The sequence below is a fragment of the Petromyzon marinus genome, chromosome 4, assembly GCF_048934315.1.
Source record: "Petromyzon marinus isolate PM22_M1 ecotype Great Lakes invasive population chromosome 4, UKy_Petmar_22M1.pri1.0, whole genome shotgun sequence".
NCBI classification, from domain to species: domain Eukaryota; kingdom Metazoa; phylum Chordata; class Hyperoartia; order Petromyzontiformes; family Petromyzontidae; genus Petromyzon; species Petromyzon marinus.
The window spans coordinates 1,278,789-1,291,309 of NC_133670.1; the positions used below are offsets into that span (position 1 = coordinate 1,278,789).

The 12,521-nt window shown below is 46.0% G+C and overlaps 1 protein-coding gene across 3 annotated transcripts in view; it reads left to right on the forward strand.

Annotated features, from left to right (window-relative positions):
- The window catches only part of LOC116938890 (transcription initiation factor TFIID subunit 6-like), a 31,247-nt gene that overhangs the window by 815 nt on the left and 17,911 nt on the right, over window positions 1-12,521 (forward strand). For 2 of the 3 annotated variants that reach the window (XM_032946630.2, XM_076054405.1), the window contains exons 2-6: window positions 3,820-4,013; window positions 7,059-7,145; window positions 7,711-7,864; window positions 9,668-9,724; window positions 10,881-10,970. In XM_032946630.2, the coding sequence (XP_032802521.1) occupies window positions 3,846-4,013; window positions 7,059-7,145; window positions 7,711-7,864; window positions 9,668-9,724; window positions 10,881-10,970 (556 nt within the window). In that variant the 5' untranslated portion in view covers window positions 3,820-3,845. Of the gene's footprint in view, window positions 1-3,812; window positions 4,014-7,058; window positions 7,146-7,710; window positions 7,865-9,667; window positions 9,725-10,880; window positions 10,971-12,521 lie in introns of all 3 variants that reach the window. The other variant, XM_076054419.1, reaches the window with a different exon arrangement.

Consider the following 12,521-nt stretch of genomic DNA (forward strand, 5'->3'; position numbering starts at 1 on the left):
GAGGAGTGTGTGGTTGAGTGAGTGGTTGAGTAAGTGGTTGAGTGAGTGGTTGAGTGAGTGGTTGGGTGAGTGGTTGAGTGTGGTTGAGTGTGTGGTTGAGTGAGTGGTTGAGTGTGTGGTTGAGTGAGTGGTTGAGTGTGGTTGAGTGTGTGGTTGAGTGTGTGGTTGAGTAAGTGGTTGAGTGTGTGGTTGAGTGAGTGGTTGAGTGAGTGGTTGAGTGTGTGGTTGAGTGTGTGGTTGAGTGAGTGGTTGAGTGTGTGGTTGAGTGAGTGGTTGAGTAAGTGGTTGAGTGTGTTGTTGAGTGAGTGGTTGAGTAAGTGGTTAAGTGAGTGGTTGAGTGAGTGGTTGAGTAAGTGGTTGGGTGTGTGGTTGGGTGAGTGGTTGAGTGAGTGGTTGAGTAAGTGGTTGAGTGAGTGGTTGAGTAAGTGGTTGAGTGTGTGGTTGAGTGTGTGGTTGAGTGAGTGGTTGAATGTGTGGTTGAGTGAGTGGTTGAGTGAGTGGTTGAGTGTGTGGTTGGGTGAGTGGTTGGGTGAGTGGTTGAGTGAGTGGTTGAGTGAGTGGTTGAGTGTGTGGTTGAGTGAGTGGTTGAGTGTGTGGTTGAGTGTGTGGTTGAGTGAGTGGTTGAGTGAGTGGTTGAGTGTGTGGTTGAGTGAGTGGTTGAGTGAGTGGTTGAGTGTGTGGTTGAGTGAGTGGTTGGGTGTGTGGTTGAGTGAGTGGTTGAGTGAGTGGTTGAGTGAGTGGTTGAGTAAGTGGTTGAGTGAGTGGTTGAGTGAGTGGTTGAGTGAGTGTTTGGGTGGGTGTCACTGCGACGCTTGTTTAGCCAGGAAAACCTCACCGAGTGTCATGACTAGTTTCCAGGAGGGTCCTGCCAAGTGTGTTTTATTTGCAGAAGAAGTTCGATGTTTGCTATATTCCAAATGAGTCAGTCGTACAGTACAGGGTGGTCCAGATGTCTTGCAACCCCATTTAATTCTCTATAAAATGTAATATTTTTTATTTAAAGTAAGATATTTTTTTCAAACATAAATTAATATATTCTTGGGTCTTTCGGTAAAGTCACGTAGGTTCAAAGAAAATAATCAAATCTGTTATTTTTGATTATGTTATTTGAACCGACGTGACTTTAACGAAAGACCCAAGAATGTGAATTCCTGCAGTCACGAAAGCTTTAAGTCATAAATTTATATGCCCAGGAAAACAATAATACGGTGACATGGCCCAGTGGTAGCGCATTCGCTACTTGGAGGTTCGTGGTCCCATTCCAGAAGGACGCTCCGGTTATCAAGATGGGTTTGTTAATCATAAATAAGTCATATTTTAAAAAAACTTTTTTAAAAACACGCTTTAATGAAATGTACCGTACTAGTAATGGAAGAACTCCACGACTCCAGGAAGTGGCCCCGAAGCTTGCCACAACGTAAGGGGACCGTGGTGATTTACAGCCAACGTCAGTTGACCATGGACAATTAGACCCAAGCCGAAACATGACATATAAAAAATAATGTTTAAAAATATATTTTTTATTATTAATAATAGAATATAGTATTGTCATCAGTAAGACATAAGTATACTAAGTTTGCAGTCGATACCACATTGGGAAGTGGATTAAAATTGAGTTACAAGAATTGAGGATACAACGACAGACAGAGTGAGTTATTAAAAAGCGTGTAAATAAAAAAAGCTCACCGTCTGCTTCGCACCGGACGTTAAACATCCGCTACCGGCAGCCTAATGCCTGAGCCCCCTTGTACCAACAGGGACAGCTGCCATTCGGGTGCCCTTGCACGTTTGAAATGAGATTTTATGTAATTCGGTCATCACGTGTAAAGCGCCCTGATAACGACGAGCCGGGGGGTGGGTGAGTGTTGTTGTGACCCGCAGTGGGGTGGTTGGACAGAGTGTGGATGAGACGAAACTTGCAGTCTGGTATATACATCAAGTTTCACGTCGAGTTTGTGTAACCAGGTGAGAATCCAAGAAGAGGCCAGGATGGAGCCTCATTTGCAAGATTGACCTCGGGTATTAGTCTGCCAGTAAGGGGCAATGATTGCTGTGTGTGTGTGAGATCCCAATTGAGTACGTATAGTAGATTTCGATTTAAAGCTTTCGTGACTGCAAGGATTCATCTTCTTTGGTTCTTTCGGTATAGTCACGTAGAATGAGAATAAAATAATAAATTGATAAAATAAAATAACACAATAAAATTCTCACGACGTTTCGGCCACAACACAAGCGGCCTTCATCAGGTGAAGGGACGAGACTGTCTGGAGGACAGCACTGTCCTCCAGACAGTCTCGTCCTGAAATCAACAGCACTGTCCTCCAGACAGTCTCGTCCCTTCATCACCTGATGAAGGCCGCTTGTGTTGTGGCCGAAACGTCGTGAGAATATTATTGTGTTATTTTATTTTATCAATTTATTATTTTATTCTCATTCTACGTATAGTAGATCATTAATTATCCAGCGGCTTTGGGGGGCGGGGGGTTGGATTTGAAAACACGCCGAATAATCACAATTAAAATAGCTTATTTTTGCATATTCTTAGATAGCATGTTTTAGGTGTTGTTTTTTGTGTTTTAAACGTGTTTACTATGTGACATTTTCATAAATAAACATACAAATTTGACGAAAATAAATATCCTACTTGAAAAAGTCATTGTATTTACTCTACCGTACTTACCACTCCAATCCCATAGACTCTGCATTGGGTGATGTACATATGCTCTTGTTTCTGTAACATGTGTTTGACGATCGTTGGACTGATGCATCCTTTAGACCGTTGCTCCGGCGAACGTCGAATCTTGCCGGATTGCACTGTATAGTTTCTCCTTTTTTATTAGTCTTGAAAACATATACGTGCAGTATTTTCATTGTTTTAGTAGTTTATATAGTGTATAATATACTGCATGTAATATTTGGCACTGAAATCAAGCAAAACTACTTTTTTTTTCCACACGCATGGTGCCGATCGCTGGACTGGAGTGTTTTTTCCGGATCAGCCCTGGACCACCAGATAATGTTGGAAGCGGGATAATCGTGCGCCGGATAATCGATTATCAACTGTAATTTGACAATCATTTTTGTAATTTGGCAAATTTGAATCGTGGCGTCGGCACAAAAATGGCCTACTCTTGCGAATATCGTCACTGGATCTTTAACGTCGCCATTGATATGCCAAGTGCCAGGATCATGTTATTGAGGAAAAGCACGGGGTGGCTGGGGCCGCTGGGATGGTTACGTCCAGGACCGCATTAGCGTGACGAGCACGCGCCTGCGTGAGGCCGCCGGTCTGGAGGATGCCCGTGATGTTGATGCCTGTTGTCTCGTCGATGCCCGTGTTGGACTTGCTCCGCTCGCTTGCGGGCTGGTGCACGTTGACCAGATGATGCTTGTGTCATTTGGAGCCTAGGCTCAGCAGCGGCAGCGTCTTGCGCTCATGCGGATGGCCCTCATCCGGTGTCTCGGGGCGGTCGAATCGGCAGTTGAGGTGGCAATACTCCACTGAGCACGCCCGCTCTGTCCAGTTGTCTGGCTGGCTATCCTGGTATTCCATGTTTATTTCCAGTGTCATCTTCCACTTTCACATGACATGTGATGTCATGCATATTGACAATTAAAAAAAACTTGGTTGACAAGTATATATAGTTGGTTTCCTTTTAAGAAGTAAAAAATATCTCCGCTAAACTGAACGCTGCTTATATTCTGAGATCCGGTGCATTCAGGGTGAGTCAATTGCAGTGAGTGAAGGAGGCGCGGTGATTTATTAACTTAACCTCATCGCCCCTGGCTCTGGTATCGTTTGTTCCTCTGAGTGGGCAGAGAGGGAGGACACACGGCGCGCGGCCATGTCCACCTCCCGCAGGGCCCGGCCCAAGAAGCTGGCGCCGGCGACGGCTCTGCCTGCGGACTCTGTGCGGTTCATGGGCGAGTCAGTGGGTGCCTTCCCACTGGTGGACGACGCGTGCGAAACACTCGCGGAGAACGTTGTCCTTCGCCTGCGTCAGCTGCTGCAGGTCTGGGGCGGGGGCGGGGGGGGGGGTAGCCACGGTGGCGACATGTTAACAACCTCACCTGGTATACAGTAGGTCGTGGGTTCTATTCCGACCCCGACGCCTGGATATTTGGAGTTTGCATTTTCTGCCCTGTGGTCGCGTGGATTTTTCTTCAGGTCCTCCGGTTTTTGGAAACATGTGTTTCGAGTATTTGGCTGCTATTAATGTCCACATGATGATAAGCCACTTTGTTGAGTTATGATTCATAGCTAAGTCGCTTCTGAAAAATAGCTATATAGCTTAGAGGGCCTTACTTGGTAAAATAAAAAATAGTTTAGCGGCGGCGATAATAGTGGTGGCGGTGGTTTAGAAGTGCGTGCTGCGTGTTCCTGTCTCCACCGCCGCCACTCAGGTTTGGCCAGGTGGCTTGGCGGGAGAGCGAGCGGCTCGAAAGCAGAAAGATTTTGGGTTCGGTAAATAATTCAGGTTTGAGTGTCGGCGCCGTCATTCAGAGCGACATGAACCGGAGCGGACGCCGCTACAGTGTAGAAGCCCTGTGATATACAGTGAGGGAAATAAGTATTTGATCCCCTGCTGATTTTGTACGTTTGCCCACTGACAAAGAAATTACCAGTCTATAATTTTAATGGTAGGTTTATATGAACAGTGAGAGACAGAATAACAACAACAAAATCCGGAAAAACGCATGTTAAAAATGTTATAAATTGATTTGTATTTTAATGAGGGAAATAAGTATTTGACCCCTCTGCAAAACATAACTTAGTACTTGGTGGCAAAACCCTTGTTGGCAATCACAGAGGTCAGACATTTCTTGTAGTTGGCCACCAGGTTTGCACACATCTCAGGAGGGATTTCTGGCTCCCAGGTGTCTTTTATAAGGTAACGAGCTGAGATTAGGAGCACACTCTTAAAGGGAGTGCTCCTAATTTCAGCTTGTTACCTGTATAAAAGACACCTGTCCACAGAAGCAATCATTCAATCAGATTCCAAACTCTCCACCCTGGTCAAGACCAAAGAGCTCTCCAAGGATGTCAGGGACAAGATTGTAGACCTACACAAGGCTGGAATGTTCTTTGGTTCTTTCGGTAAAGTCACGTAGAATGAGAATAAAATAATAAATTGATAAAATAAAATAACACAATAATATTCTCACGACGTTTCGGCCACAACACAAGCGGCCTTCATCAGGTGAAGGGACGAGACTGTCTGGTAGGACAGCACTGTCCTACCAGACAGTCTCGTCCCTTCGTCCCTTCACCTGATGAAGGCCGCTTGTGTTGTGGCCGAAATGTCGTGAGAATATTATTGTGTTATTTTATTTTATCAATTTATTATTTTATTCTCATTCTACGTGACTTTACCAAAAGAACCAAAGAAGATGAATCATTGCAGTCACGAAAGCTTTAAATCGAAATTTAAGGCTGGAATGGGCTACAAGACCATTACCAAGCAGCTTGGTGAGAAGGTGACAACAGTTGGTGCGATTATTCGCAAATGGAAGAAACACAAAAGAACTGTCAATCTCCCTCGGCCTGGGGCTCCATGCAAGATCTCACCTCGTGGAGTTGCAATGATCATGAGAACGGTGAGGAATCAGCCCAGAACTACACGGGAGGATCTTGTCAATGATCTCAAGGCAGCTGGGACCATAGTCACCAAGAAAACAATTGGTAACACACTACGCCGTGAAGGACTGAAATCCTGCAGTGCCCGCAAGGTCCCCATGCTCAAGAAAGCACATATACATGCCCGTCTGAAGTTTGCCAATGAACATCTGAATGATTCAGAGGACAACTGGGTGAAAGTGTTGTGGTCAGATGAGGCCAAAATGGAGCTCTTTGTCATCAACTCAACTCGCCGTGTTTGGAGGAGGTGGAGGAATGCTGCCTATGACCCCAAGAACACCATCCTCACTGTCAAACATGTAGGTGGAAACATTATGCTTTGGGGGTGTTTTTCTGCTAAGGGGACAGGACAACTTCACCGCGTCAAAGGGATGATGGACGGGGCCATGTACCATCAAATCTTGGGTGAGAACCTCCTTCCCTCAGCCAGGACATTGAAAATGGGTCGTGGATGGGTATTCCAGCATGACAATGACCCAAAACACACGGCCAAGGCAACAAAGGAGTGGCTCAAGAAGAAGCACATTAAGGTCCTGGAGTGGCCTAGCCAGTCTCCAGACCTTAATCCCATAGAAAATCTGTGGAGGGAGCTGAAGGTTCGTGTTGCCAAACGTCAGCCTTGAAACCTTAATGACTTGGAGAAGATCTGCAAAGAGGAGTGGGATAAAATTTCTCCTGAGATGTGTGCAAACCTGGTGGCCAACTACAAGAAACGTCTGACCTCTGTGATTGCCAACAAGGGTTTTGCCACCAAGTACTAAGTTATGTTTTGCAGAGGGGTCAAATACTTATTTCCCTCATTAAAATGCAAATCAATTTATAACATTTTTGACATGCGTTTTTCTGGATTTTGTTGTTGTTATTCTGTCTCTCACTGTTCAAATAAACCTACCATTAAAATTATAGACTGATCATTTCTTTGTCAGTGGGCAAACGTACAAAATCAGCAGGGGATCAAATACTTTTTTCCCTCACTGTATAGGTTGGAGGTAAACTCAACCCATGATCCCTGATACATCATTTCATCTTTCCTCACGCCAATGATACATGCATTTCTTCACGTGTGTATGAATGGATTACCATAAATTAATATGCATTGTTTGTTATTAGGTCATGCGATCCCTTGCAGCTACTGCAGGCAAGCAATATTATGCATTATAGCATTTAAAATAATCGGTGAATTGAGACATGACCCTGGATCATGAATTGTGGGCGTTTGTGGGTGGGGGTCGGTGGGGAATCGCGAAACGGTGGTGGAGACCGCTCATCCCGTCTCCGTGCAGTCCTGGCAGCAGCACTGCCCCAGCAGCCATTCGGGGCCTTCTCGGTGTTGACGGTCGTGTGATGCACGTTTCAAGTTGATATTGTTTAACCAGGTGACCTGGGTCACCGAAATGATTTTGCTTTCGAGTCTTTGCAGGAGGCGGCCAAGTTCACGCGAGCGAGCAAACGGCGGCGGATGAGCACAGGGGACCTCGACTTCTCATTGAAAACGATGAATGTGGAAGTGAGACCTCTGCCCCCCCCTGGTGCTACCTTTGATTGTTTTTAATGATTAAATGATAATAATTTGTGTCATTGTGGAGAACGTAAAATCACAAAATAGGTGAGCAGAAAACTCGTCTCCATCTTATACCTGTCTGTTCACGTAACAAAATAAATGCATTTATACACGACCCATGGGCACAACGGCCTTCTAAGAGTACACAAATTTAGCAGCTTTGATTCAGTAGAAGTGAACTCTGGACTGGTTTCACCATGGTGCCAATATCGGTTGTGATGCAGTGGTTATGATGTTCTTATTGGTGTTGTTGGTAGTGGTAATATAAACAAGCAAATGGCCCCATGTTCATTTCTGTTGAGTTGGTGGTCTGGATATGGCTGAGAGCTTTTGAATATGCAATGCTACACACTTGTCTGCTATTCCATTTGTTTCCAGCTGCATTAATGTTTCTATTGTGATGAGTTTTTCTCAATTTCCGGACTTCAATTGTGTTAGTGTTGTTGATCTTGACAGTGGTATAGATTTTGTATTTGTAGCGGTGGTGTTGTTGTTGTTGGGGTGAGTGCAGCCCCTGTATGGGTTCGAGTCCAAGGAGTTCACTCCGTTCCGCTTCGCCAGTGGAGGTGGCCGAGAAGTCTACTTTGCTCCGGAACAGGAGCTGTGTCTGAGCGAGCTCATCAGTACGCCGCTACCTCGCGTGCCCCTGCAAGTCTCCATCAGAGGTGCGTGTGAGGGTGTGAGTGCATGCATGTGTGAGCGTTTGTATGTAAGTGTGTTTGCAGTTGAGTGTTTGCATGTTTGTGCGCGTATGAATGCATGTGTGAGTGTGGTGCATGTATGTGTGAGGGTGTGAGTGCGTACATATGAGTGTTAGGGTGTGAGTCTTTGAATGTGTGAGTGCGTGTGTGTGTCATGGTGTGAGAGTGTGTGAGTGTTTGCATGTGTGAGTGTGTGCACGTGTGTTAGGGTGTGAGAGTGGGTGACGGTGTGACTGTGTGTAACTTGCAACACCACATCTATCACCATCCTGAAAGAAAGAATGGTAATCCGATCTCTGATCTCCAAGAAGAGGTTTGCTGGTTTGCTGAGCATTTTTGTGAGGTCTTCAGGGAGGGGAAACCCCTCAGCTCAAACATCATCATAGGGCAAGATGGGGTTAACCCTGCTGGCGCTGCTGTGCCTCAAATATTGAAGGAAGTGTGTGTGCGTATGAGTGTTTGCATGTGTGTGGATGAGTGTTTGTGTGTGAGTGCGTGCATATCAGTGTGAGGGTGTGAGTCTTTGCATGCGTAAGTGTGTGTGTGTGTGCATGTGTCAGGGTGTGAGAGTTAGAAACATTCAGACTGGCCTGCCTACGATCCATCCTGGGTTTAACCAAGCTGGATTGTGTGAGGAGCTCACAAATCCTCAATATCTGGATACAGTTCCATCGGTGAGCTCCTCCAGCAGGCAACGCTGCATTGACTGGGTCTTGTAGCCCGCATGCCCAGTCATCGCATGCCCAAACAGCTTTTGTTCGGGCGGATAGAGGGGGCAAAATGGGCGTGACACGGGCTAGAGAAAAGATGGAATGATGTGGTACAAGAAGATGTGGAGCTGAGTGGACTTGCCATTAACTGGTACCAGCGGTGTCAAGATTGGCCTCTGGAGGAGGCTCATGAAGGACGCTACTGGGTAGTTGGAGGCAGTCACCCTCCAGCAACAACGGAGGGCAGAGGAGCGACGCTCACAACGAGTGGAGCGCCCGGTAGCTAAAACACAGCAGGTTCGCACAGTAGGGGGCACAGGTGGTGCATCGCACAGTCACCTCAGTCAGTCAAGCCATGGCACCTGGGTCTATCCCATGACCTCACACAAGCGGGCATTCGACACTTCACATGGTCTTAAAGTGCACATGGCCTGGCACAAGCGCTGCGGTGATGTCACCGCCACTTAGTGGTGAATGGCGGTTGTGTATGTGTAAGGTGTGAGTGTGTATGTGTCTTTATGTGTGATTGCGTGTGTGTTTGAATGTATGAGTGCGTGTGTATGTTCAGGCGTGAGCATGTGTGAAGGTGTGAGAGTGCGCGTGTATTTGTGTGTATTTCTAGGGGAGTGGGAGTGTAGTAATTTGCGCCCCGCCCTACGAGATCCGTTCGAGTTCAGGGGTGAGATTAATTGTTGCATTGCGTGGCAATATCTGGACGGCATAGGGATGCCTTCATCTCGTAGTCCACAGACCATGGCTATGTGCAGAACAAATACAGCTTCCTGAAAAGTGTATTCACATAAGTCTGGGTGATATGTATGTATGTATGTTGAACTTCTTTCGCACCATACATAGCCAACCATGCTAATCAGAGGTGCGGGGAAAGGACAACAAACTAGACATAGTATAGTATCGGGTTGCATCGTATGTGTGTAGATATACCTTCAGAACGCGTGTGCTGTGAATGCACAGGTGAAGTAGCTTGTGTGTGAAGTGCACAGGCAACATGTTCCGGCCTTGAGGACACGTGTCGCCCTGTGTTCTGTGCTGCGCTCAGCTCACTGGCTGTGCATCGATGGCGTGCAGCCGGCGATTCCAGAAAATCCTCCGCCCGGTTCGTTCAATACAAATACAAAGACAAAGATCCCCTGTGTAGCCTACACAGGCTGGCGGGGCAAGTGCTGTTAGCTTGCACCTGTGAAGGCCAACCCGGTGCATGCACACTAACACATGGGGAAGCCGGCCAGGTAGTGGTGCGATAGTGGCACTCTTGCCTCATATCAAGAAGCCCCTGTGTTAGATTCCCAACTCGGGCGCCTTTACATGTGGGCATTTGTATGTTCTCCCCCTGTTCTGCATGGGTTTCTTCCGATAGCTTAAATACACACAATGTTACTGGTATTTGCGAAACATCCTAATGCAAGAAAGTACCTGCAAATTACTAATTTGGGATTACACACGGCAAAAACATTGTCCCCTACAGCAAAAACTTGCCAGGGGCCTCCTGAAAAGTGGTCTTGAGACTCAGTGAAGTTATCCTGGGTAAACAAGTCGTAATAATGCACACGCACAGAGAAACATGCACATACAGCACACACACAACACAGTTTAAACATCAGCACTGGGGAGACGTTGACAGCTTACGTGTGCTGCTGATGAACATTTGTTTTATATCAGCGTGTGTGGGAAAGTGTCCTTCCTCGTGTGTGGATTAAAAAGGTCAGTTGAAGGGATCGGAGAAGAGAATATTTGATACCCGGTGATTGCGGGCTGTTCTCTTGCAAACCTTCCGGATGGATCCTTCGTTTCATGCCGTGACCCTCAAAGCACAATTGGAAAAAAAAATTGAAGAAGACCAAACATAAAACCCTCGTCACCTCTGCCTTGGCCATTCCTTCTCGACAAAGTGTATTCTATGACACTTCGCCACGTCCTCTGTACGTGTACTTCACTGCCCCACGGCCCCTACCACCGCGAGAACTAGTAAAATGTCTCCTCCCTTTGAAGTCCCCTCGACGTGGGCGCATACCCCGCTAGATGTGGTCACATTTACTGCACTATATTACAATAAGTCACACTCTGCTGATGAGGCTCAAAGAAGTTGAAACCAGCCTGTTTTATTTGTTGCTTGAACAGAAAGAGCATGGACCTAAACATTGTTTTACAGTATTCCTAGTGGACGATATATACCCTTGTCTGTACACTTGTTAGATTGATGAGTTTGTTTTGTCACCGCCGCCACCATCATTGTGTTTGATTCCACGTGGCAGTGCCAAGGGAGCAGCAGAAGCTGGAGGCAGTGGGGGTGGACGCGAGGGGACCCGTGGGGCCGTCCGGGAGCGTGGACCCTCGCAGAGCAGGTGACGAACCTCACGACGGCAGGGGCAGCCACAGAGAACAACAACTTTAATTTAGAAGATGCTAGAAATCGCCCAAACAGACGTCTCGCAGAGTGGGCACGTGACCTACGGGATACCGACTCCGCTGGAGTTAGTGGAGCTGTGCCTGGCGACAGTTGGCGCCGTGTGCGTAGCGGTTCTGAAAATGTTCGCAGTTGTTTTTCAAACTTCCCGCCATTGATTTCCCATAGTTAATTGTTGATAGTTGTTATAACGGCTATAGGTGGAGAATCTGAGGTGGTCGATCGATCCTGTCACCATTTATGTAATTTCTCCGATATGATTCTAAAAAAATATGTTGATATGAGGGACCTGGGCGAGAGCGGATCTCCTTGCCTAATTTGTAGTTTGTTACATCATGCATTTTCCTCGTATTTGTTCCACATTTATTAAGGGCTATTGATTATTTTTGTTAAGGCCTTAGTTTATGGGCACTTGAATGACGTCATCAGTTTCCCACGATTTAAATGCCCTTTCATCATCCACAAAAGCCACGCTTCATGGTATTTGATATTCACTTGACTTTTATTGAATCTGATGACGAATATGTTTGTGATAAATGGTAGAAAAATCTATTAAAAAAACGGCTTGTTCTTGTGATGCCCATGAACAGTTTCTTTATGTTTGATAACTGAATGGGCCTATATTCAAAGCATCTTACATAGGTATGCCAATATCGATCTAACATGCAGTCCTGTTTCTGGGATGATATTAAGTTATTCCATCTGTTCCGGGAACTTTCCCTTGCTCTCCAGAAATTCCTAGACGCGTTCCTGAAAAGTGCCGCGTTTTTATAAAAAAAACACGTTAAACCAAAACTAATTCCCAATAAATGATGCAACGATAAAGTGTGGCCAGATACAATGTACGCATAAACAGTGAGATAGCGGGACAAATAAGTGAGGGTACACCGTCCTGTTACTGTACCATTCCTAGTACTGTATCACTGTCATGCTCAGATGCGCAGCTCAAGAAAGTAGTTTGTCATCGACTGCTCAGAAACCACGTTATAATGGTCCGTGTTCTGTTTTATAATGGTGCACACTCCGCGTTAAACAGTAATGATGCATGTTCTGCATTATAATGGGCTTGTTCTGCATTTTAACGGTGCACGTGCGAAAAGTGTTCCCGAATTGAAGTACCGCATTATAGCGAAAATGCGTTGTGTGAACACCACGCGTTAAGTGCGGACCCTACCGTACTATGAAGGGCAGTGGTTACCCCTTCAGGTTTGACATCTCGAACATCTTCCGTATCTTGGACATCATTTGTTCCAGGAGTCAATTATTTAGTTTGTGATAAATCAGTACATAGCATTTATCCTTTGTACGATTATATATTTCACGTGTTATGGTTCCATCGTGCTCTAAGGTCTACCGTTTGTATTTGCAATTCACCAATTGCTGTTTTCATGCGTGTATGTGTTTATACGCACGTGTGTGTGGGTGGGGAGAAAAAGTGTAGCAGTTGACGCACTGCACTACAAACCCGGTGGCCCGAGTTCGATTCCCG